The sequence below is a fragment of the Poecilia latipinna genome, unplaced genomic scaffold, assembly GCF_001443285.1.
Source record: "Poecilia latipinna isolate Pla-1442-1.1 unplaced genomic scaffold, P_latipinna-1.0 Scaffold1438, whole genome shotgun sequence".
Classification (NCBI taxonomy): domain Eukaryota; kingdom Metazoa; phylum Chordata; class Actinopteri; order Cyprinodontiformes; family Poeciliidae; genus Poecilia; species Poecilia latipinna.
In genome coordinates, this window is record NW_015114054.1 from 129,685 (window position 1) to 154,146 (window position 24,462).

Here is a 24,462-nt window from a genome sequence, read left to right on the forward strand (position 1 = left end):
CCATTTTGAATTACAACTAACTTTTCAGCAAGTTATAAGATCTTATTTTGAGTCAGTAATTATTAAATATAGATTACAAGTACTAGGTTATTTAACTTATAATATGGGGAATATCTGCCAGTGCAACTAGTGCATTTTAATCTATATTCAGAAATTAATTATGCAATGCAAGCTCCTATATCTTACAACTAGAAACTAGACAAAAATTGTTGGTAAGATTTGGTGATTTTGCAGTTGAACGGTGTTATATTTGTAGCCAATTTCACTGACCGACTGCAGAAAAACATCTGATTCAGTAATGGCACGGAGATAACCCCTCCGTCCACCGTGTCCGCTCGTCCTCTACCTGAAAGGAGACGCTTAAAACGCAGCGATCAGATCACCTTTCACCCAATACACTGAGAGCAGTTTCAAAACATCCTATTAATCCACGTCCTTCAGGTGATTCTCTCTTAGGAAAGAGCTCAGTATGAACTTGTTTTCTTCATTCGGCCCCGCCTGAGTGGAATGGAAAAAATGCCGCTGCCTGTCGCCATAGGTTAGGCGTGACTGAATCAGATTAAGTTCACTAACCGGTCAGGTTAAGAGGAAAAGGAATAAAAAATAAAAGTAGATGATGATAGATGGGTGTGTCCCATTGAGCAGATAACTTTGACAGTGGAGAAATGAGAGCGACGGGGGTGAGGTGAACACATGATCAGCCGTATTCAAACGCTGCATTGTTCCAGGCTGGAGCCCCTTTGCAACTGTCATTAATGTACAGAGCAAACACAACTGGTCAGACAGGATCGCTTCACCAAAATAATCTTTTTTTTTTTTTTTTTTACAGGATTGTGCAGAGATGTTTACAACCCAAAGCAACATGCAGACCCTGTGTGCTTCTCCATACAGTGAATAGACAGGTGCTTCACATAAAATAAATGTAAATGAATGAGGAACACATTAAGTTAGTTCTTTGTTATAAAATGTCCTTCAGTTTTTTTAATGCTTGAGTTTGTTTCCGCCATTTCTGCCTAACGGGGAAAGATTATTTTAATGCATTCACACTGACAAATATTTTCATATTCATATGAATCAGTTTGACTTTTTTCTGCTATTGCCAGTTGTGTGATACTTTGGACCAACTAATAAACTTTTTTTTTACGTATATTTAATGTAAATGTGTATGCATGTATGTGGACAGTAGATATGCTTCTTTTTGTAGACTGCTTAGCCTCTTGGCTTCAGTCTATTCCTTTTTTGGTAAAATACTGGTTTGAAAAATAAAGTTCTTCAACAAATATCCAGCATTTCCTACGCTGGAAATTAAAATTTTTATTTTGATCCAACCTCACCGATTAGTAAGAGACTATAAAGTTTATTGTTTGCTCTGAAAACAAATACATTTCTCGAGGCCTTCCTCTTTTCCCCCATTTTCTTCATTGTTCAGGACTTTGCATGCAGCACATTTTTCAATCAATGACCTGCTAGTTAAACAAAATAAGCAGAACTGCGACTGAACAGTCTGCCTGTGCATTTCTGGTGGTTTCTTTGTTTTTTAGACAACAGAGTTTAAAGATAAATGCACATATAAATAAATGTTTCTCAACCAGATGGCTCCTTGGGTACTTCACTTCAAATAGGAATAAATTTGAACACAAAAGATGTTTGAGCCATGTGGAAAGTATGGATAAGAGATATTTCAAATGTTACGAGTCTAAAATGTTTATAAAATGTCAGCTGACAGGTTTAAGGAGGCTTGAAAAGCCCCGATTCTTCTTTTAGAGAAACAAAATTAACATTTGATATAAATGTTTAAAAGTTTCTTGGTAGATTTATTTCAACAGACGACGTCAAATTTGTATTTTACAGCAATTATAATACAGAAAATTTACTTCCGCAGAACTATTTTAATAACACATAAGACTGAATTAAAGGAAATGTTGCACATTTCACAGTTTCCCAGCAGTTGATGACCGACGCCCTTCACAAGAAGGTTAAGCCACAAAATGCCATAGTTAAGGAAGTTACTGTGATGTGTTCAAGAATATTAATGGAAAGTTGAATAATTGATTATTTTATTCTGATGATTTATTGATTAACTGGATTTAAAAAATGGGAAAATTCTGCAGATTTTTAAATCCAATATTATAAATACTTTAAAAGATGCAAATAAATTATTCAGTTCCTTTTATAAATCAGAAAATAAACATTTTAGTGCCTAACATGCAAAAGTGTGGAGTTTATTTACTCTATGCTTGATTGTTTATAGCAAAGGAAGCATCAAACTTCTAACATCAACATGTGAACAGTTCAGTTCTTTCTGCTCAACTTAATAATCAATTTTTTGATTAACCAATTAATAATTTAATACCAAAAGTGCTTAATAGATTTTTTTAAACAAAATTTGAAGCTAAAACTCCCACTTAAGGATTTCTAGGTAACACATATTTGCAGAAAACAAGTTTTTAAATCTACTTAAACACAAATTGCATCTATTTTTGCACAGTTTTGGTTTAATTACTGCTCTATGTGTGTTGTTTTTTTAGCAAATGGATGGTTTTGAGTCTGTATGTTTCAGTTAATGATTTATTAATTACCAAATTACTTGGCAATTATTTCAGTAATTAACTAATCCAAATAATTGTAAAAATAACATTTGTGTGTTTTGGTTGGTTGATGTCTGATGAGGATGGATCACCTTAACAAAAAGCTGAAATCCACAATAATTAACAGAAAAAAATTATATCTCTCTCTGTGTAATCGTTTATGAAATATGTGAGTTTTACTTTTAGCACAGAATTACTGAAATAAATCAACTTTTAAGCTAATTTATTGCATTTTAGCTGTGAAAAGTAGCTAAAAAAAACAACGTAAATGGCTTCCATAAGCCACCACTTTTAACGAATCCGTCTTCATCTTCTTCAAGCCTGTTGCCTGGGTCCCATCCCCCCCAAACAGAAACACAATTAACAGGAAAACCAGAGCTGCCACACTTCTGGGGCTCTGAATATTGCTTTATCGACCAGGCAGGACCGAAGACATCATAATCACAAGTGACCGGCTGACCCCGTGAATTAAACTACATCGACAGAGGAAGAAGAGCCAGCAGCTTTGTCAACACAAGCAGACTCCGCTTGCGACCGACTTTAACTGATGCCGCGTTATCAGCGACCAACATGTTTGCCCACAAAAATGGCAGAAAAGATAAGCAAGTAGGAAGAGAAGAGCAAGAATGAAACAGTTATAGCGCTTGATTAAAACCACAGGTTGGAATGTGCCAATGATGGCACAACACCAAACCAAACCAACAGATTCAGAAATAGCTCCGGGCAAACATTTCCTCCAGCTTGATAACAAACACGGTGCTGTGTATTGCCATTAAATTTCACAGCTTCTCTCTCACTTTAATTGGAGCGAAACATAAACGATAAAAATGCGTTATTTAAAAAAAAAAGACACAAACGGAAGTGAAATAGGTGTGAAAACACCTCTTTCTTTGCAAAGTGAGATGTTGTAGGTCACACCTCAGTTTCTTCTAACTGAGCCCAAAGATTTCCAGGCCGGGATTTCAGAGTTGCGTTCAAAAGCGTAGCGGCGGTGGTTATTTTCAGAGACAAGACTGTGTGAACTGCGTGTTGTTGCAACATTTCACCACATTTTAGTCAGGCTGTTTGGCTAAAACTAAAAACCAAAAAGCTAAATTTCTTCAAGAGCACTTGTATGTAAGGAAATAAATCGATACGAATATACAGGATGGGCCATAAGTTTCCATACACAGGAGAATGTGAAATGTATATTTCTTTTATATTTCAGATACCAAAAAGATGCGTTTGACAAAAGAGCAAAGAATTGAAATTATGCTGATGGCTGGATGAAACTTTAACAGAAAACATGGAACGAGCGTCACACACCACACCGCGGCAAAACTTATTTTCAAGTCTCAGAAAACTGGACATGTTGCAGATCAACCACAAAGTGAAGCAATTACAGAGTCCCACAAAAACAAAAACAGTTGCCCAATATAAAATGTTTATTTCTTCTATGTGTGGAAACTTATGGCCCTGAATAGAGACAGAAATGTGATCAATATCAGTAGATATTCACCCAATAATTTCACTGATATCCAGAACCGCACAGCATTCTGGGGGACGTAGGCTGTAGCCTCTCTCACACTCAGCTAAACATACATCTACGTAAAAATTAAGAGGCCACTTCAGTTTCTCTGATTTATCTCTTTATAGCTATATGTTTGAGTAAAATGAACATTGTTCTTTTATTCTATGAACTACTGACAGCACGTCTCTGAAATTACAAGCAGAAATTTAGTATTTATTTGCAGAAAATGAGAAATGGTCAAAATAAGGAAAAAGATGCAGCACTTTCAGACCTCAAATAATGCAGAGAAAACAAGTCCATATTAATTTAGAAACAACAGTACTAATGTTTTAACTCAGGAGGAGTTCAGAAACAAATATTTGGTGGAACAACCAGGAGGTTTTCAATGGGTTCAGTACAGTGAGCTCTTAGTTTTTACCAGAGCTGCATATATGTACAATAACCTGGGGTCAGTGATGCATAAAAGGTGCTTCATTATTGTGCGTTCTGTGCAAGTAACACACAGCTTCCTTATTTAATGTTTGTAATTTAAATATAAGTTTGAATACAAAAGTGATGGGTTGATATATGCCACTGCCATGCACAAACCATCATTTTGCATGAAATGCAGAACTTTAACATAATAAACAGATTTTTGCTCAACGGATGTGTGAGATAAATAAATTATTTTAAGTCTTCTTTCATCAGTGTGTTACATGTTGGATTCATGTTAATGTGTAATTAAAGAGAACTTTTGAATTACAAAAAAACCCACAAATTAATCAGAAATTTTACGACTCCCTTGCAGTAAATCTGTGTAAGTTTTAAAGACCTCGTCTTTAAAACATCTAAAAATAAAATGCTTAATACATTGAACTTCAGTTCAAATTTATGTAAACAATGTTACATGCTAAAAACATTGTTTTGTACATATGTTTTCTAGAAACTCCGTCTTTGTTTGGACCTTTATTGAAACACAGCAAAAATTAAAATTAAAGATTCCTCTCACACACAGAGACAAACATACGCTGAATTTCTGACTATAAACAAGAGAAACATTAAAAAAAAAAAAACATAATTCTCCACAACAAAGCATGCTGATGTACATCAGTGTTCACATATTTCTTATTATTTTAGCTATTGTTTCACCTGGGAATTAAAAACCATTTCTATTTCTGATGGTAAACTGTTCCAGATATAAAGATTTCTGAATGAGAAACAACATTCATTGAATTATGTTTTGTATTTTGCAGGTTTGCAGTCTCCATTAACTTCATCCACTTTTACTTGCTTTTAAAAATCAAACTGCTTAATGCGCTTTTCTGAACATTTCAGTACCAGTCGTGCTAATAAATGTGGAGGAAAAAATGGTAAAAATGAACAGAGGATCACACGACTCTGAACCAGAACAGGCGCCTCTAAATGATTATAGACAGTCCATTCATTGGACAGGAATCAGGAAAAGCAGCCAGTTTTCCCAGAACCCTGAAAGTCTGATGTATGTTCCTAACCGCGCTGCTAATGAGAAGGATCACAATGATGGATGCCCAAACTGAGCGAGGCGAGGCTCAGCAGAAGGAGGGGAAGTGGGCGTAGCACCAATTTAAGATCACAGAGCGACGTGTGATACCACACACAGCAACAGTCACTCTGTGATAGATAGGGGCTAAAATGGAAGTACTTTATATAAAAAACGTTGATGTTATGGGCCTGTTCTTCCCCTGAAATGACTGAAATGTTCTGATCCAGATAATAATCTAATGAGACTGAGCGAAGCTGAAAGTATTTATTCAGCGCCACCGCAGATGATGTGATAACTTTGTCTGAATGCAGACAGATGGAGACGAAGATAAAGCAGATGAAGTTTCACAAGTTGTTTTAAACGACATTTGGATGCAAACAATGGTAGGAGAAAGTTTTAGTGTTGAGGGATGGCGGACGGAGAGGCCAGCGGGTCTACCGGCGACCTTAAAAACATATCTGGCCCACCGAGCGTCGCGCAGGGCAGATAGCTGTCCGTGGGCCCCAGCAGAGAGGGAACTGCAGGGCCTCCAGACTACATGCAGACAGAAATATGACCCACAGCAACCTCTGGGTTTTTCTTTTCCACACAGCAGAGGAATCCATCTTCCTGTTTAAACATTTATGCATCTGACTTTTAGCGGAGTTTGAAACGTACACAGTGCGTCCGTGTTTGTAAGCAAGCCTGATCCTGTTTGTACAACGGCTCAGGGACTTCCACTGTGTTTACATGTTCCTTAAGCATGGTGGATCTTATTCACTGCAAACATGCATTTGTGTCCCTGCAGGTAATTCATGGGGTGCATTCACGGTTTCTCCACTTTAACTGAATTCCAGTCATGCGCAATCAGACTCTGACCTGAAAACGTGAGAATCGAAGTGAACTCTGTTGTGTTCTGTTGCGGGAGAAATTACTTGTGGTTTTTAATGACGACAAAAGTGAAATCCTACAACCGCTAAAATCTGACACCACTATTTTTGTTTACGTTTGGTGAAGGCAGAAGTTCTGCTCTGTGTTTATTTTGGAAGTTTTTGTGTTGTTTACTTCAGTAGTTCTTGGTGCAGCGCCACCACAGGCGAGGAGGGGAACACGTTTTCAAAGGATCTGGTTCAGCCTCACCAGCTCGGTTTAAGTCCGCTTTAATCAAACTCTATAGTTTGTTTTCCTGGAAAGTCTGGTTCGTTTGGGGAGGTGTGAACTAAAAACCTCGGTCTCGATTCTATTAAAGTGAATTCTGGCGCGGCTTGAATAAACTTGTGAATGGCACGGAGACTGGCGACTGCTCCTAAAGCAGGAAGTGCATCGTAGTGCAAAGCATTCTGGGTAAATGCAACTAAAACAAGTGTGTGAAATGGCTCACAGTCTTTTACCGACGACAAAAGTGAAATCCTACAACTGTTGCCACTCTATTTTTGTTGACATTTCATGAAGATGGAAGATGCGCTCAGAGTCTTCTTCAGAGGTTTTTGGTGCTGCAGTGATAGCGCCACCACAGGCGAGGAGGGAAAAAGGCTTTTCAAAGTGTTTGGTTTGTTTGACACGGTGCACCAGCTGAAAATGTACAAAATATTGCAATTTTGGTCCAAAATCAAACCCAGTCTACCGCACTATCAGATGGAAAACAGCCTTGGACAACATGTTTAATTAGATCTGGAAAACAGGTTTTATTAAGGTAACCTTCATGAATTATCTTGAGGGAGAAGCGCCTATTATCAGTTCTTACTGGTGAGATATCAGGAGAGACTATTTGTATCCGAGCCATTAACAAAGCCCAACAGCCCGACTTCCTGCTTCGTCCACACAATCATGTAAGGTTTCTTATTATCATAGAGACAAGACAGAGGAGCCAGAGTGATGTCACTGGGGCCAAATGTGACAATTATTGATCAAGGCACCAACCGAAGCTTTTACAACACAAAAAGGTGCCCTGCTTCGAGGCGACCTATTGACTCCTCGGACTATTACAGACGCATTTCAAAACACGTATATCTATTTTTCAGCTGCTCTTCACACTTGGACAAAGAGCAACTCAGACCTTGAAAATGTGTCGCCGAATCCCTTTATCAATCTTTGACCTATTTCTTAATTGATTCCTTCGAGAAAGAAAGCTTTCAACGCTTGCTACCTTTTCAGGGGAATATGAATGTAAAAGCACAAAAAGAACAGCTTTTGTTCACATAAATGGTTACCACTGGGTCTTTGTGAGAGGGGATGTCACTTAGGGATTTGTTTATCGATAACTTGAACTGTCTCTTTCTTGTCTGTGTCTGAGTAACACACAAAGGACTCATTTAGAAATTTAAAACAGTAAAAAAAGAGAGATGAAGAAAGAAGTCAAATATTTGCTGCAGAGAGACATAAAATCTACACATCCTGTTTAAAGTGACAGACTACTATAAATGATTTTAAAAGGGTTTTAAACCCTAAAAACATAAAACAGTTCAACATGTCGTTTTGCTACAGAGTGGTAGCCTCACCAAGCGAGACAGTCACAGTTGATCTGTTGGTTAGAAAGTTGAATTTGTGGGTAGAGTAGAGATTGTGCAACCAGAAACACAAGATTTAAAGAAATAATAATTACCGAAAATATGTAACTTCATCTGCATTGATAAGACCAGAAACCCTAATGCAGTGGAGTCCCGCCTAGCCACGGTTCAGTGGAAAGTAACTGATTTATTCACTATCTTTTATAAAGTGTGTGTAAAAAATTCAAAAGTAAATGAGCTTGAGAAGTTGAAATACCCAGGGACAATTAGCCTGGCAAAAACTAGCTTCTTGCTCAAAGCTTTTCTTCGTATTGAGAAACAATAGGCAGCTGGAGGTGTGGACTCTGTTGACTTTTTAAATTTTACCAAATTTAATTCGATGATATGAAGATTATTGAAACAACCGCCGCACTGTAAAGAGAGAAGAGCTGCGCCAAACAAGATGGCTGTTAATTTAATATTTGAAAATGTGGCTAACACTGATTGAAACTACAGTCTTAAATTCTACAGGAGAAATCAAGCTCAATGGGAGAAATGGGGCGATGAGAATTGAGCGGGATTGCAATGACCAGGCGAAGATGCAACGCAACTCGACTATTGGTTAGTGTTAGCAAAGCTGCCAATCCAGAAGCGCCATTTTTAGTTGTTGGTTGTGCTCTGCATGTGTCAAAACCATCATATTTTTCAGTAGCGTAAAAATATAGAATATAAAATACAGAAAGATATAGATAATTTCATTCCAAAGAACGAATGCAGATCACTAAAAACTTTGAGAAAGTTTGCGTTGTGATGACATAAAGGGCAGAGTACCCTGAAAACGACAAAATGGGAAACAGAACTATATATGTTGTCAAGATAAAATCCTGAACAGTTTTAAATATCAGTATGTTTTGACCCTAATCATAAGGTATCAGTATCAAATATGGTCTAATCATATTTGTTTCACAATGAGATTGTTTCACAATGAGATTGTTCTGTAATTGGGCTGAATCTGACCAAAACAATCTTTGGCGTCACTCGCAGAGGGATGTGGACAAGAGACGTCCTCACAATCTGATAACTTCTTATCGTTTCCTGAAGCTTTGAGCATAAGAGGAAGCCTGAGAAAAAGCCTCACCGCTCAACAGAGAGAGAAAGAAAGAGACAGGATGAAGGCGCTAACTCCGGCCTTTACACAATCTTTGTTTACATTCCTTCCCCAGCCCCCCTATTCTGGTCCATATTGAGTGCCTGCCAATTTCCAGAATCCCCATGGCTGTACAGTTTCTGACATCAGCCCCATGCAGCATGCTCGGGCTTGGACTCGTTTCAAATGCTCTGCGGTGCTTCACAGTTAAAATGAGCGTTTACTACTTGCTCTACTTGGCTGCGAGTCAAAGCGCTGTGCCAAGTGAGGGACATTTTCTTGTTGCCTCAGTCGCACTTTGTGTTTTCCCTCTGCTCCTTTCCCTTTAAAACAGGAAGACTTTCAGAGGTCTTTCCATGATAACTCGCTCCGTTTTTTTAACCCTCTCTCAGACAGGACCAATAAAACCATGTCCTGTCTTTTAATTAAACCGGAGTTCCTCCAGAAATCCAATGAAAAAGCCCCTCACTGATGAATAATGCAGACTGATATGAGCCACCAGGGCTCCAGATGATGCGCTTTATAAACGGCTAGGAGAAAAAACTGAGGTATATTTGGAAAAGAAAAAACTAAATGCTGGATTAAAAAAAATAACTACATGTTCTGGTTGGTTTAATAATAAGATGTTCTCACGTTATGCTCATTTTTACTACTTTCCATAGCAGATCTGACAACTTTAACAGTTGGGGAGAAACTTACCATTACTAAAACAACAGATTACGTAGATTATCTCTCTAAATTGTAATCTTAATTCAAACCCATCCCACTGAAGTTATAAAGAAGTTAATTTAAAACCTTGAAGCAGAGATAAAATATATGACTCTAAGGGAGATAAATGCACGTTAGTTATAACAAGAAAAATTAACAAATAATGTTGGAGAATTTGGATACAATATAAATTCTACATTAGAAAATTTATTTTTTTATTTCAAACATGAGATAAAATTTAGTTTGGCCTTTTTAGCACCATCTCTGGGTTTCAGGATGCACTAATACCGTCTTTATTTTTGGGTTTTATTGGTTCTGGTTCATTGAACATAAACTAAAATCATATATAAACTAGTGAAATATCAGATTCTCTTTATTATCTTACAATCTAACTAATCTTTTTGTGTCATTTTATTTTAATATTTGGTTTTATTTTTTTATCCTTTAATCCTTTTGTACTTTATCATATTAGCAAAATTGGTAAAGATTTAATCACAAATATGACATTTTACTCAGTTACTGGTGGATTTGTCAACATTGTGACGATCTTATTCTTGCAGGTAGAATTTTATGTCTACATATATTTATTTTTATTACGATCATTTCATTTTATTGCAAACTTTGTAAAAAGATGCAAAAATTTAATTTTAAGACTAAAAAAGACTTAATTTTTTTTTTATAAAAAGCGTATGTACTTCAACAATTAGATAAATTGTAAATCCAAAACATTTTCAATCTTAAAAGACTAACTAAACTGCAAAATTTAAATAACTAAATAAGCAAAAATAATTAAATATAAGTGTTTACTAATAGCCCATTTTTTGACAATACTAACAAATAAACCAAAACAAAATTATAAATTTTGTATAATTTCTGTTTGTATTTTATTTATTTTCTTTTTAGTTGTCTAAAACATAAACACCTATTTATGGAAATAATTGCTGGTGTTTGTTTTATTTTTGGTTTTTGTTTTGTCATTTATTGGTTTGTGTTTATTCTCCATATTACTGTCTCAAGTATGACCTGAATGTCTACATATATGTTGGTCATTGTTGTGTTAAATAATCAAAATAAAAATAAATAAATAAATAAATTTTATCTATTTTTTCAGCCAGCTGACAAGCAGTGGGCATTAATATGTGGAAAAGAGGCGATATTGTGCTAATTTATCTCAGTAAAAGACATTTTTGCAGCATGCTAGCAAAGCACAGCGTACTCTCTGGATATTTAAGTCTCTTTTTAGGTTGTAATAACGTTATAAAATAAGAATTGCTCCTAAAAGACCAAAGAAAACCCAGCAAAATAAAAAGAACTCATAAACACGGATCAAAAGGCTCCCCTATCGTGGATTATAAACTCAACATGCACTTATCAGACAGCTGTATCAGCGGAAACCTGATGGGCAATCCCAGTAAGTGTCGCTCCCAATTGGCTCTTATTCCTGCTGCACTTCCTGTAGTCCCTAACAGCCCCCTGCCCCGGCTCCCTGTGTGTGTGTGTGTGTGTGTGTGTGTGTGTGGGAGGGTCGGAGCAATTTAATGTTTAATGCCAACCCCCTCCCTCCATTTCGACTGATCATGGTGAGTGCCATGAATTTTTAAAGACATCCCTACTTTACTGTCCATCTGGGCTCCATCTGTGTCCAGCTGCTGGTGTTTAAAGCAGACAGAGACATGGAAACTTCAAAGGCTCCAGTGGCCCCTGGATGGCTTCTGGCCTAAAGAAGATATTGTTTATACAGGGGAGCAGGGCGAGGTATTTAGCCATGGAGACACAGCAGCACTGAGCGGGATTATCAAACCTGCACATCCAGAAACGTTCAGAGCGTTTAGAGGCGAAATTAATCGAGCATTTGAAGCGCTGATGTTGGTAAAGTTAAAGTGAAAAGCCTTGTGGTATTAGGTTTTGATTACTGTATTCTTTCTCTAATTTAAATTAGGGATGCAACAATCCAGTTTTTGCACTTTTGATACCGATACAAATATCTGAGGTTTAATATCGATCCAATACAGAAAAAACATTTATTTGGTAGCTCTGCACCTACAGCACAATTAAATACACCAACAAACCTGGTCAAACCTGTACAAATTAATTTGTTCAGTCAGTGAAACAGCCAGTGTAAAATAAATAATAAATAATAAAGAAACTGAAGCTGCAACAAACCCATCAAATTATGTAAAATAAAAAATAAAGCATGAGGTCACCCAGAGTACAAAACATAGAGTTAGACTGAATAGATCGGCCACTGTGGGTCAGATATTAATATCAAATTAGTGCATCTCTAATTTAAAGAGACAGCGGGCAAAATATGCATCAATCATCAGCCCTTTCCCATTAAAAATATTTTATTAAAACTACCACTGCAAAATCTTACCATTTATTTTAGGTCTGGTTTAAAGTGCAAATGTCCAAGTACACTTGAAGTAAGACAAAACTAAATTACAAATAACGTTTCAGGAAAATGGTTTTACAACAAATGATTTCAATTATTCACTTATTTTTGTTTGTCTTCAGCTGTATGTGTGAGAGTTATTTGGACGGTGATTTTTATCCCAGGAAAATTTTGAAATTTACTTATTGAGACAAATTCAGTATCTAGTTTAAAAACATAAAAGTTTTTTTTTTTATATAGTTTCCCTCTGTGTTTTTGTTTGTTAAGGGTAAGACAGAAAGAAGAGATTAAATCTTACCGTTTTGATACAACAAACAAACTAAAACTAAGAAAGTTTTGAAACTTTTAAAACCTTAATAAGCTTCATATTGGTGACAGGCTGAGAAAAAATGGATGCAAGAATAATGAAAATTATTAATGAAGTTTATAAAGTTGCATCGTTGGCTTTGTGCAACTCTAATATGCATGGAAATTTCTATAGATATCGCAGAGCCAGATGTCCATAGAGAGTTGAAATACCAAGAAGGGCTATAAGTGGTATCAAGCTCATATCACTGAAATAAACGCCACCAGACACTCAAATCAGTTTCATTTACAGATTAATCCAACAGCATGGCATAATTTGATATCTGTATAAAGCTCTGCCCTTTATTTAATTCTCTCTGCTTCCTGTCCTGGCCAGATATGACGGCGCTGGCAAAGGGCCTTGAATATTTTTGATTAATTCACTTAAAGCCACAGTGTAATCAGACTTGGAGCAGCCGGCACCTCTTGGCTTAATTTAGTCTGACATGTCAGCAGAGAGCGGAGGAAGGTGTCTGGATGATCCTCCAGGAATGCAGGTTGGGATTTGCCAATATGTCTTTGCAGCACACTGCCTGGAGGCGAAACGTCAACTACAAATTTGTTGGGATTGGTTGCAGTTTTTTTTCCCCCCCCATGCAGCGCACCGTGCATGTAGAAAGAAAGAGAAAAACATTTTTTAACAACTTGTAAATTAAGAACGTCGTATATTATTTGGGTTTTACTTCGTCTCACTCAGTCTGCAGCATAATTCAGACTTTATGGGCTCTTCATATGTCATAAGCAATCTGCACACGTCAGTTTACAGTTTGGAGAAGCCATGACTGCTCAGGACTGATAGAGGCATGCAACGTTTCTGCTGAGGATCTGAGGTTCCTAGTGGCCACATTATCACCCTCCATCAAGCACATTCCTGCAGCCTCCACCCACCTGCTGAAAATAAACTGTACCGCCTTAAAACCCCTTCCTCCCCAGACATCCGGAAAACTACTTAGCAACATGATTATGCTGCAAATTGTTAGTAAAAAACATTAAAATGTTTGCTGTGTGGCCATAAAATGAGAGCAGAAAAAGACACTCCGTTTATAAATAATTAAAAAAAAAAAAAACTTACTTGTGACTAAAACATGTCAACAGATTAAGTTTCAAACAATGTGAGTAGCTTTTTGTTGACTTGTACCTTCAGGCAACGGTGAGATAATGAAATCCGATCAGACAAAGAAACTGACCCGTGGATATGAGCGAGGGAGTTATGGCGCTTTCAGTTCATGTTAACATTTCTCAGATTTGAACAGAAACCCAAAAGACTTATAAATAGCTGCGAACATGATGGACTGGCTTTGACCTTTGGGTTTTTGCAAAACGAAAGAGTAATTATGTTTTTTATTAAAATCTCAGAAACCATAAATAAAAACTCTACCTAAAAGTTTATGAACAAACCAAACCTCTAATATCCATCCATCCATCCATCCATTTTCTGAACACCCTTGTCCCTCAGTGGGGTCGGGAGGGGTGCTGGTGCCTATCTCCAGCTAACGTTCCGGGCGAGAGGCGGGGTACATCCTGGACAGGTCGCCAGTCTGTCGCAGTCTAATATGATTCTATTAAACATCTTTTGTTTAAAAAAATGAGTAATACAACAAAAAAAAATATTTTGTAATTTTTTTAACTTTTTTTTTTAACGATTAGCTCAATTACTTTAGTTCTCATTTCCTCTTTTTATAAACTTTTGTTATGATAAGGACAATCATTTTCTATTAGTTTTGGAAACTGTTCAGCTGGAAGGATATTTCTTTCTCTTCTACTTTCAAAACAATTGTAAAGTAAAGAGGAGCGTCAAAAGCAAATGAAGTGGATTAGCAGTGGAACGTCATCTGTGCTGCCTGGATTTTGAGCGTTTGGCATGTCCTGATGCTGAGACAGCAACTTCAGTCAGAGGTGTTTTCAGATTCAATGCAAGATTGTCTGCTACGGGAGATCCTTCCTGCCCGTCGCAATTTTGTCACAAAATGAAGCTTAGTTTATCAATTTTCAATTAGGAATCGGTTGTAGATTTAAATTTTGTACTAACCAACAAAAGAGAATCTTCAGTTTTCAAAAAATATTTTGTAAAAAGAACGGATAAAAAAAGTATTTAACAACAAATTTGACGTTTGTAAAGTCCACGACTGGGATAATCCAGTGTTGCTGCATGCAATGACCCAAATTGATTTGACGTTTCTCCCAAAAGAGTCTGACTTTGCATTCAGAAGTGTGACCTGAAACTGTGTTACGAAAACAAGAGACACAGACATAAACACTGTGAAGCAACACTGTCAAGTTTTACAGGCACAAACCCGACTCAGAAGACCAGCAGACTCATGTTTTTAAGCTACCAGGTGCATTGTCAAGTACAGTTTGGGGGAAAATAGCTGATGAAAAGCTAACATTTGTGTTTCTACCATCAAGCACAGCACAGTTTAACAGATCAGACATCAACTTTTCATGTTTTGTCTCGTTAGAACCACAAACTTCTGTTTTTTTATTTATTGGAATTTCATGTGAAAGACGAGCGTAGGCATAATCGTTTGACTTACGAAATCAGCTTTAAAAATGAACAGAAAGTGTTGCATGTATTTGTGTTGAACCTCTCTACTCTGATCTGATCAAAATTAAATCAAGCACAAACATTTGCCTGCAGAGGCAGAGTTCACCTGTCTACAACTTAATCTCCTCACACAGGCAGCAGTTCTCTGAAGTCTTCAGAGGTTTTCATAGATTAGCATCATAAAGACCAAAAACACAAGAACACAGCTTTGGGGAGACTTAGGTACAGTTTACTTACAAAATAAAGTCCAAACTAGGCCTAACAATTAATTTAGAAAATAAACAATGTATTACTTAAAATGCAACAACATAGCTTTCCTTTGGTGTATACTTGGTCATTTGTAGATTAATTGATTATTTTTCACACTAACTGATTAATAACTGGATATATAATGATGCATAATAGGAGGGATTGTTTCTGCTTTTGCAGAATTTGAACTTGGTGACCCTAAAACTAAGACATTTGAGTTCTGGATAGAACATATTCACAAACAAAATGTTTTTTTTTTTTTATCTTAAGTGCAAAATGTTTAATTTTCTGTAAAGTTTTGGCTTAATTACTGCTCTGACTATGTTGTTCTTCCAGTAAATGGTCTCTTTTTGAGTCTGTACACTCCAGTTAACAATCAACTGACTATTAATTTAGTTGATGATTATTACAACAATTGATTAATCACTACTAATCTGATTAATCAGTTCAGTCCTAGTACATAATTATGGAGCATTATGGACTCTCAGGAGCTTTGTAGATTCTTTTTAACTTTTTTGTTGTTTACAAAGAGAAAAGTGTCGATGTTGACGTTAATCCACGTAATGATGGAGAATTTTTCAACACTTACTCCAACTTTAGAAAGAGAGAACCTACCAAAATATGGACATCCACCAAAAATGACCAAGCAGAGGATTATTTAAAAGAAGTAGACTAACATCTCAGATGGGAGAATCTGCTCACTATTAGAAGTCCATTTAAAAAAAATTGCCCTTTATTTATGGGAGACTTTTTTCAGACCACACATTTTCAGTTAGAAAGCAGGACTTCACGTCTTTCTTCTCAAAACTTGTAATGCTTGTACTCAAAACTTTTGCTCTCTTTCAAATATTCACTGTGATTTCTCAAACCTTTCTCTTCACACTCAAAACTTGTCCCTGCTCGGATCAAATCCCCGCTAGCAAACCTCTCTGCTAGCTTGAGAATCATTTTCTGCTTGGAACAAAAAAGTACGGTTGTCTGGCAACCTCTCAGCCAATAGAATGAAAGTGTTCTACTGGTTTGTTTCCTTCTAGTGGGTGTGCCTGTGTAGCTACTATTGATTGCAACAACTTGCACCACCCACTGGATGTTTTTTTTTTCTCTCCAGCAGATACAGTGAAGCATAAAATCCCAGGAAAAAGGCTGTAACCTGAACAAATGAGATGACGTTTACTTTCCAAAGCACTGCAAGCTGGATATGTTTGGACTAAAACACTCGTTTGTGAAGGTAAAGGGTTACCAGAGCGAAAGGTTGAGCAGTCGACTGACTTCTGAATAACGGGTCAAACTCCTGAGTCACAAAGATACAAAAACGCACTTGTTTTTATTAATGATAAAAGTAGCGCTGCCCACTCAGCACTTTTCCACGTCTGCATCAGTCATTGAAAACTGAAGGCAGAACCTTTTTAGATGATAGCTGTTATATAATTACTTTTATTGCACTGTTTTTCTGGTGCAGACGATTACCGTGTGTTCGCTGCTTCACACATAACAGCAGCTACAAATTTTCTGCTTCATCACTTTTGATATTTCACAACAACCAAGACCAGGCAGAGTCGTGAGATATAATAATAATAATAAAAAAAAACTGCAAGATGATGGTTTATATATCTACCAATAAAAGGCAATGAAGAAACCACAAATGTAAGGTTGAGAAGAAAAAGAAGAAGCTAAATAAATATGCAATCTAGGGTATACAAAGCAAGACAGTTTGAATTATCAGGAGGCAGTTATTATAACAGGCTATAACTGCAATTACAGCTTATTGCTATAATCATCCAAGGCCAGAAATAGCAATGTCTTTCTAAAATACTGGATTGTTTTTCTTTCATGATCAATTTTCTCTTCATCTATGGTAAGATAAATACAATGCAAGCCTTAATTATCTATAGATTAATAAACAACCAACATGATTAGGTGTCAGATGCGTTAAAAGCAAATCTAATCCACAGCCGAGTGACGCATGACGATAAAATTGCCCAGTATGTTGTACCTGCCACATGAAATCTGAGAATGCCCTGTCAGGGCACTCACACAGGGAGGGGTGGGTTATTTTCAGAAGCAGAGTATAGGTTTTAGGGGAGTTATATTCCACAGCCTGTAATTACAAAAAAAATAGGCCTTAAATTACAGAATCTATAGTTAGGGCTTGATAATGAAGGCTGCGTGCAACGTGGCCGAGATAATCCGCCTGCGACACGCGGACCGTGTCAGAGCTGAAAAGAGTTGAGAAACGTCGGAGACGAGACCGGCCCGTTTCTCACACTGATGAGTGTGTTTTATGGTTGGAAATATTGCAACAGGCCATGATTGTGTTTGCATTTCAGTGGCGGCTTCCATTATGTAATAAGCTGCTGCGTAAAATGGTGGCTCAGTCCGTGCCACACAAACACATTTATATATATATACATATACAGCTCTGGAGGAAATTAAGAGACCACTTAAAATGATCAGTTTCTCTGAATTTACTTTTTTAGGTATACGTTTGTGTAAACTTAACATTGTTCTTTTATTTTATGAAGTACTGACAACATGTCTCTGATATTCCAAGCAAAAATTTAGTATTTATTTGCAGAAAATGAGAAATGGTCAAAATAATGAAAAAGATGCAGTGCTTTCAGACCTCAAATAATCATATACCTATAAAAAGTACAGAGAAAATGATAATTTTAAGTGGTCTTCTAATTTTTTCCAGAGCTGTATAAGCGTAGTTATATTGACCCTTTGCAAGTGACGTCACGCTTTCCAGGGCTCCGCCCACTCCGCCATGACGGACGTTAAAACAACCAACGCGCTCCTTTACAGCTAGTCTAAAACAGCCAGACTAATATCACTTTTATTTCGCTGATTTCACTTTAAAAATGGTATGAGGATGCTGCCGTATCGGCTGCACAAACCGACAAGGATGCAAACCAAACGTGTCATTTTACTGAATAACTTTCAACGAGGAAAGATGCGGGAGCGGCGATGGACAGCAGCCGTCAATCTAATGACTGTCAGCCCTCGGTGTAACCGCGGATTAGCAGCAAACACTTTTACAAGGTATGAAGATTAACGTTCATATACTTTATAAGTAAGTATGATTAGAAAGATATCAAAATTCGCTTTATGGAGAAGGTAAGTGTGTAACGTCAGTAACCATGGAGACAATGATGCATTGTCATGTAGCCTAGCATGTACGGAAAAACTGGTTAGCATTAGTTTTTTTGTACGTTTTTAATATTGCTTCGGTGTAAGGGGAAACACTGTTTATGACATAGTGATATAAATCCTGTGGTCTGAATTCAGACAAAGCCGGTAATTCGATTAACATGTCAGGAGGGACAAGGTATGGGTCGGTTTGTAAGCTAGCTGTTTCTAGCTTCTGTAAATACCGCCGTCTGTGGGCCCCAACCAGGTGTGTTACGTTCACAGATAAATTAGCTCAACTTGAACAAGTAGAAACCATGAATAAACTGGCAAAAGCAACTTGGGGAAAACAATTTCCGTCGCTCTGTTCAATACTCCCGTCCCTCCCTTCCCACGTCCATCATGGCGCCTCGAATGATTACGTGACGTAATTGCAATGTGTGTCTCTCTCTCTCTCTCTCTCTCTCTCTCTCTCTCTCTCTCTATATATATATATATATATGAAAAACTGGCTTCAGCTCTGAAGTGGAGGCATGTTTACTAGATCTGTTTTATAAACTATAACCAAGGACACTAAAAAGTACATCTATAACTCCAATGATTGCTTTACACTGCAAAGGTCAGCCTCCTGATAAGACTTTATGCAGTTTCCAGAGGAAAAAAATTGATTCCGTTCCAGTTCATATCATATTTATAAAACAGTGGAAGTTTTTTTTGTATCTGAACTGAGGTTAGATTTCTGTTTTAACTGACAGCATGCAGTCTCTGATCTGAGCCGAGCCGCTGACAGACTTTGGTCTTCCCATGTAAACAGCCTGTCTTGTTTCACTCAGGCCTCCCTCATAATATCCAGCCGCCCACTGGCATGTTTACAGTAAACTCCTGCACGCTAAAGCGGTTAAAATGCTCCCTGACCGACCCTCCCCCACTTCCACTCTCGCCTCAATCTGCTCAACTCAGGCAGGAATAACGTTTAGACTCCACTCCTGGTGCAACTCAGTAGAAATTTATCTTTTTTAACGCTTATTCAATCTATTTTATTCTTTTTTTCAGTTTGTTTTTGAAGTGAATACAGTTTTGTTAAATCAAAAACTGAAAAAATGTATTAAATTTTGAGGGGAATAATCGTTTTAGTCAGTATTAGGTTAGTTAAAGCCACATCTAAGCCTGTATTTAGTATCACAGTGAAAGAAAGAAGCTATCTTAATTTCAATGCTTAATCAATCTGTTTTATTCTGTTTTCAGTTTGTTTTTGAAGTAAACACAGGTTCAGCAATTAAGCAAAATGAAAAATTGTATAAAAATTTTCAGGGGAATACTAGCGTTAGTCAATATCAGTTTAGTTAAAGCTAAATCGAAGCCTAGAGTAAATATGTTGAAAAAGTAATTTGTTTAGACCAGGACCTTTAACGCAGGGTCAGGTGTTAACCAGGGTTAGTTTAGCTTTGGGCTTTTCACTACAGTTTAGTTTTATTTAGTTTTGAAGGTGTGTTTGTATAATCCAGTTAGTTTTAATTAGTTTTTAGAGTGCATTTGCTAGTGTTTATTAGTTAAATATTGATTAGATTTAGTTTTGGTTCATTAGTCATAGCAGTAGTTTTAGTTTTTTGATCAATGAATTGTGATTATGTAGATTCAGTCATGAATATGATACAGAAGAAACCATTTTCAAAAAATGTTCTCAATTATTTCTGAACAACCAACAGATTTTATTTGGAGTTTTATCCCAAGTTTTGTCATCGCCATTTTTGCAGATTAAAGATAGGAGGCATACAGAGTGCCAACAGCTGATGTAAACTGTTTGTGACAAATCAATATTAGCTCAAAATGCTAATAAACAGACTAATAAACATGAAAACAAAGGATATTGTATCTATAATTTCAGTATGTTTTAGTTAGTTTTATAAACACACAATATAGTTCGAGTTAGTTATAGTTTTCCTTCATTAATTACTGTTTTTATTTATCTCAGTTAAGGAAAACTCTGTGTCAGTTTCAGATTTTGCTAGTTTTAGTTAGCTGTAGTAACCTTGGTGATGACATGTGCTTTTTAGCTGTTGATTTCCCAGCCTGTTCAGATTACATCATGTGCAGCTGAGAGAGTCCGAGCAGGTTCAATGCGAGGAGAACGGAGGACAGTTGTGGCACATCTGCACATCCCTGGTGACTAAATACAGGCTTCCACCTTCACTCTGTTCAAAAGTGAACACAAAAATACTCCAAGATGGCGTCAAACTTCCTAATTCAACCTCCAATCTACTCCCGAACGAAACCGGTCTCTTCGTCCACGGCGTTACTGATCATTTTAAATAACATCTGCAGGTTTATCTCACTGAGAAACCTGAAACCAACCGAATGCGGTGAATGGGCTGGAAAAATGTTGACGGGCCTCTCAGACGCAACGGTCTGTTGAGAGCTGAGAAGACGAGACAGACGGGAGACAAAGCGACGGATCGAAGTGGCATCCAGACCACGGAGAAACAGGCAATCTCCACCAACGGAAGAGGAAAAGAATAATCCTTCGATTTCTCACTAGAGAAACTTCAGATTGTCTGTATTTTGTTAATTAGTGGAGTCGTTTTGTTTGCTTCAGCTAACCCTTTGCAATAAGCAATAAATTAATTAATTGTGTGATAAATTAAAATCAATTTCTCCCGTCTTTTTCTCGTTTTACCAAAACCTGAACGACTAAACTCTTCAGTCTAATGCTTTAGTCTCAACTAGCCCCCTTATAAAAAGGACAATTTTGTTTGCAGAGACTTTATAATTCATTTTATTTGCTTTTTTTTGGTTGGTTTGTGTATTTATTTTGAATATTTCTTCCAGTTTTAGCGTTAAATGTTAGAAATTAAAGTTTAATCATCTTTGACTGGGAGTACTTCCATTATCATGTCATAACCATTATATTATTTCTAAATGGTGTCAAAAGAACAACATTATTGTTTATTGCAATAACTTCTGGGACAATTTATCATCCAGCAAAATAATAACTGTTGCTGGATGATTGCTAATTGCTAGTTTCATCAATTATTTTTATTGGACCTCATGTAATGTGAAATATAACTTAAACTAATTAAAATCTCCTTCTGCATATAGATTTATGTGCTTGATATTCAAACAACAGATGAGTTAAAGCTCAATCTCTGTAAACGACAACAACAAAAAACATTTGTTTGTGGAGGCAGCGTGTTTCTTCCCTCTGGTGTTGTGAGAAATAAAGATTTATCTGTAAAAAAAAAACAAACAGTCTCACCTGTCTGAACTGCTCCTCGTAGGTCCATTCCCCGTGGTCCTGCGCGCCCAGGTGGCTGTGTGGAGCGTGGGGAGGCATGATGGCGACGCGGGGCTCCTGCTCCACGTTGGGCCGGACCTTCAGCAGCTGGGAGTGCGGGTGCAGCTGGCGGTGGGGCAGCAGCAGGATGCCCTTCCCGGGAGCCACGGCGTCGTGGCCGGTCGGCAGCCCCTCCTCTGCCAGGTCGTCCTCAAAGTCTTCGTCCATGTCGCTTTCAAAGTCTCCCTCGTCCCATTTCCGTTTGCTGACGTGAGGAATAAAAAGGTAGAGTCACATTTTTAGGAGCTGGGCGAAATGGGCTAAAAATAAAATCTCAGAAATGTGTGAGCGTAATATTATCAGAATAAATTCAAAAATACTTTATTAATCCCAAAGGGAAATAAAATTTTGTTGTAACTCATCGATTTAGGTTCTTCAGAGTTATTGAAGATGGTGATGAATAAGAATAAGAAGAATAATGGAAAGGAATGCAAATTAACAAGAAAAAATATATTTTACCAAGAAAAAAGGTTAGTTACTAATATCTGACATGAGCAGCTCAGTTTGTTTGCTTCTTTTCTTCTAAATAGAAACATTTATTGCTCAATCCTTTCAAAGTCCTGCTATATATGTGTAAAATATATTTAGGTATTTATTAAATATTAAGTATCTGTAAAATGAAGAAACTCAACATTCCTCATCTTAGATTTTTTATATATACATTTCGGTTTTCAAATAAAATGTCCACTTTATTCTCCTAACATTACAACGGTATTCTGGTAATATTATGACTTTATTCTTTTAATAAAAAAAAAAAAACTCTTAGCCTGGTCCTAATATTCAGTCTATTCAGTATTTTAGAGTTGAAATAAACAGAAGACGTAAAACACGCTTGTGAAACAAGATGGTGGCCGTGGGCATGATGTCATCACTTACAAATGTGCAGAAAACTTTGATATTCCACTAATGTAAAAAAAAATCTGCATTTTGCAATTGCGGTGTTTTGGTTAAATAGGAAATGCAATTAAAATCACGTGAATAAGTTTGTTCTCGTGATAAATCGTCTTCCTGTCGTCTTCTTCGTCCTTTCTGCCAGTAGTAACATCCATCTGTTCATCTCATTACTTGTGTGATGTGAAAAAAAGTGTTTCCAATACTCTATTAAAACCAGAGTTTTTTCGGAATTGGCGTGTTTCCATTAAGGTCATTTATTTTAAATCCAATTTGCGAAATTTTATGGTCAGTGAAACACAGTCTCCAGGGAATCCCTAGTGAAAAACAATCCAGATTTTCTAATCGATGGACTTACATCTGCTCCTCCTCGTCAGAGCCCATCATGTCCTTGTAATGCTCCTCCCCTTCGTCGTTGTCGTCGTCTCGCTCCTCCTCGCCGCCGCTGCTGCGCTTCGACATGGGGCTGTCCGACACCCTCTGCAGCCCGGCGGCGGCGGCTCGCATGGCCGCCAGCGCCGCTATCTGTGCCTGCTCGCCCTCGGGGGCGGCGCTCTCCATGGGGTCGTCGCCGGCGCGGACCTGGGCGTGCTGGGCGATGGCCTGCTGCTGTAGCTGCTGCTCCATCAGAAGCTTGGCCCTCTGCTGCCTGTGCAGGTTCTCCATGACGGCCTGCAGCTTCATCTCCGGGGAAAGCGGCACTGTGTTCAGCGGCCTTCCTCCCCCCTCTGAACGAGTAACAACTTCGCTTCCAGTCAAGCGACGAGCGTCACACCTCTGTCCCAGAAGAAAGAGCGACTACGAAGCGTGCTGGTGACAAAGCACCTTTAAGACGTCGGGGATGAACAGGAAGGAGGTCTGAGACATGCAGTCGGAGGTCTCTGAAGCCTCTCGCTTGTTTCAAAGCCGGGGGCAGAGCTGAGCTGTCGAGGCACAAGCAGTGGCACTGGAGGCGGGGGTACAAAGCTCCACAGACGAACTTGGTTACCTGAGGGGCAGAAAAAAGGGCAAAGTGTCAAAATGTTCCTGCACTACTTTCTGTTTACATCAGCAGCATGAGGGGAAAGACGCATGATGATATCTTAAGTTCAGAAACTAAACCTCTTTCTCCGTCCTCCAGCTTACAGGTGAACGGGTTTCGTGTTTTTTATTGATTTATGAGGCGATTATTGTAATAATTGTCAACTCATTTAGTATATTAATCGATTAATTGCTGGCTGGATTATACTCCAGTTAGCAACTGAGCAGTAATTCAACCAAAACTACACAAAAAAGATTTTAAAAATTTAGCTTCAAATTCTGGTTAAGAAAATCTCATATTACTACCCAATTATGAACTGATTAATCGAAAAATAATAATCAACAGATCCGTCCTGTATTGGTGATGTATCAAGTGAAAATGACTTTTCACACGTTTTTTTTTTTTTGCTACAAATAATCAAACATACTTTAAAGGAAAGTTGTGTTATGTGATTTTAGGCTTTAAAATGTTTATTTTCTTATTTTATAAAGGAATTAAGTTATTAGTTTATTTGCATTTTTCACTGTGTTCCTAATATTTTATTTTAAAAAAGGCTTAAGTGGTTAAATGAAAAATCTGCAGAATTAGATTTTTTTTGTATCTAAAATTAATATAATAATCGACAACTACAATAATCATT

At 37.4% G+C, this 24,462-nt stretch overlaps 1 protein-coding gene across 2 annotated transcripts in view; it reads right to left on the reverse strand.

The window, feature by feature from the left end:
* Window positions 1-23,902, reverse strand: part of arid3a (AT-rich interactive domain 3A) — a 43,421-nt gene extending 19,519 nt beyond the window's left edge. For both annotated transcript variants that reach the window (XM_015057153.1, XM_015057152.1), the window contains exons 1-2: window positions 23,160-23,902; window positions 21,833-22,115 (exon numbers count right to left, since the gene is read on the reverse strand). In XM_015057153.1, coding sequence (XP_014912639.1) covers window positions 21,833-22,115; window positions 23,160-23,485 — 609 coding nt within the window. In that variant the 5' untranslated portion in view covers window positions 23,486-23,902. The remainder of the gene's footprint in view (window positions 1-21,832; window positions 22,116-23,159) is intronic.
* Between the last annotated feature and the right edge of the window lie 560 nt (window positions 23,903-24,462).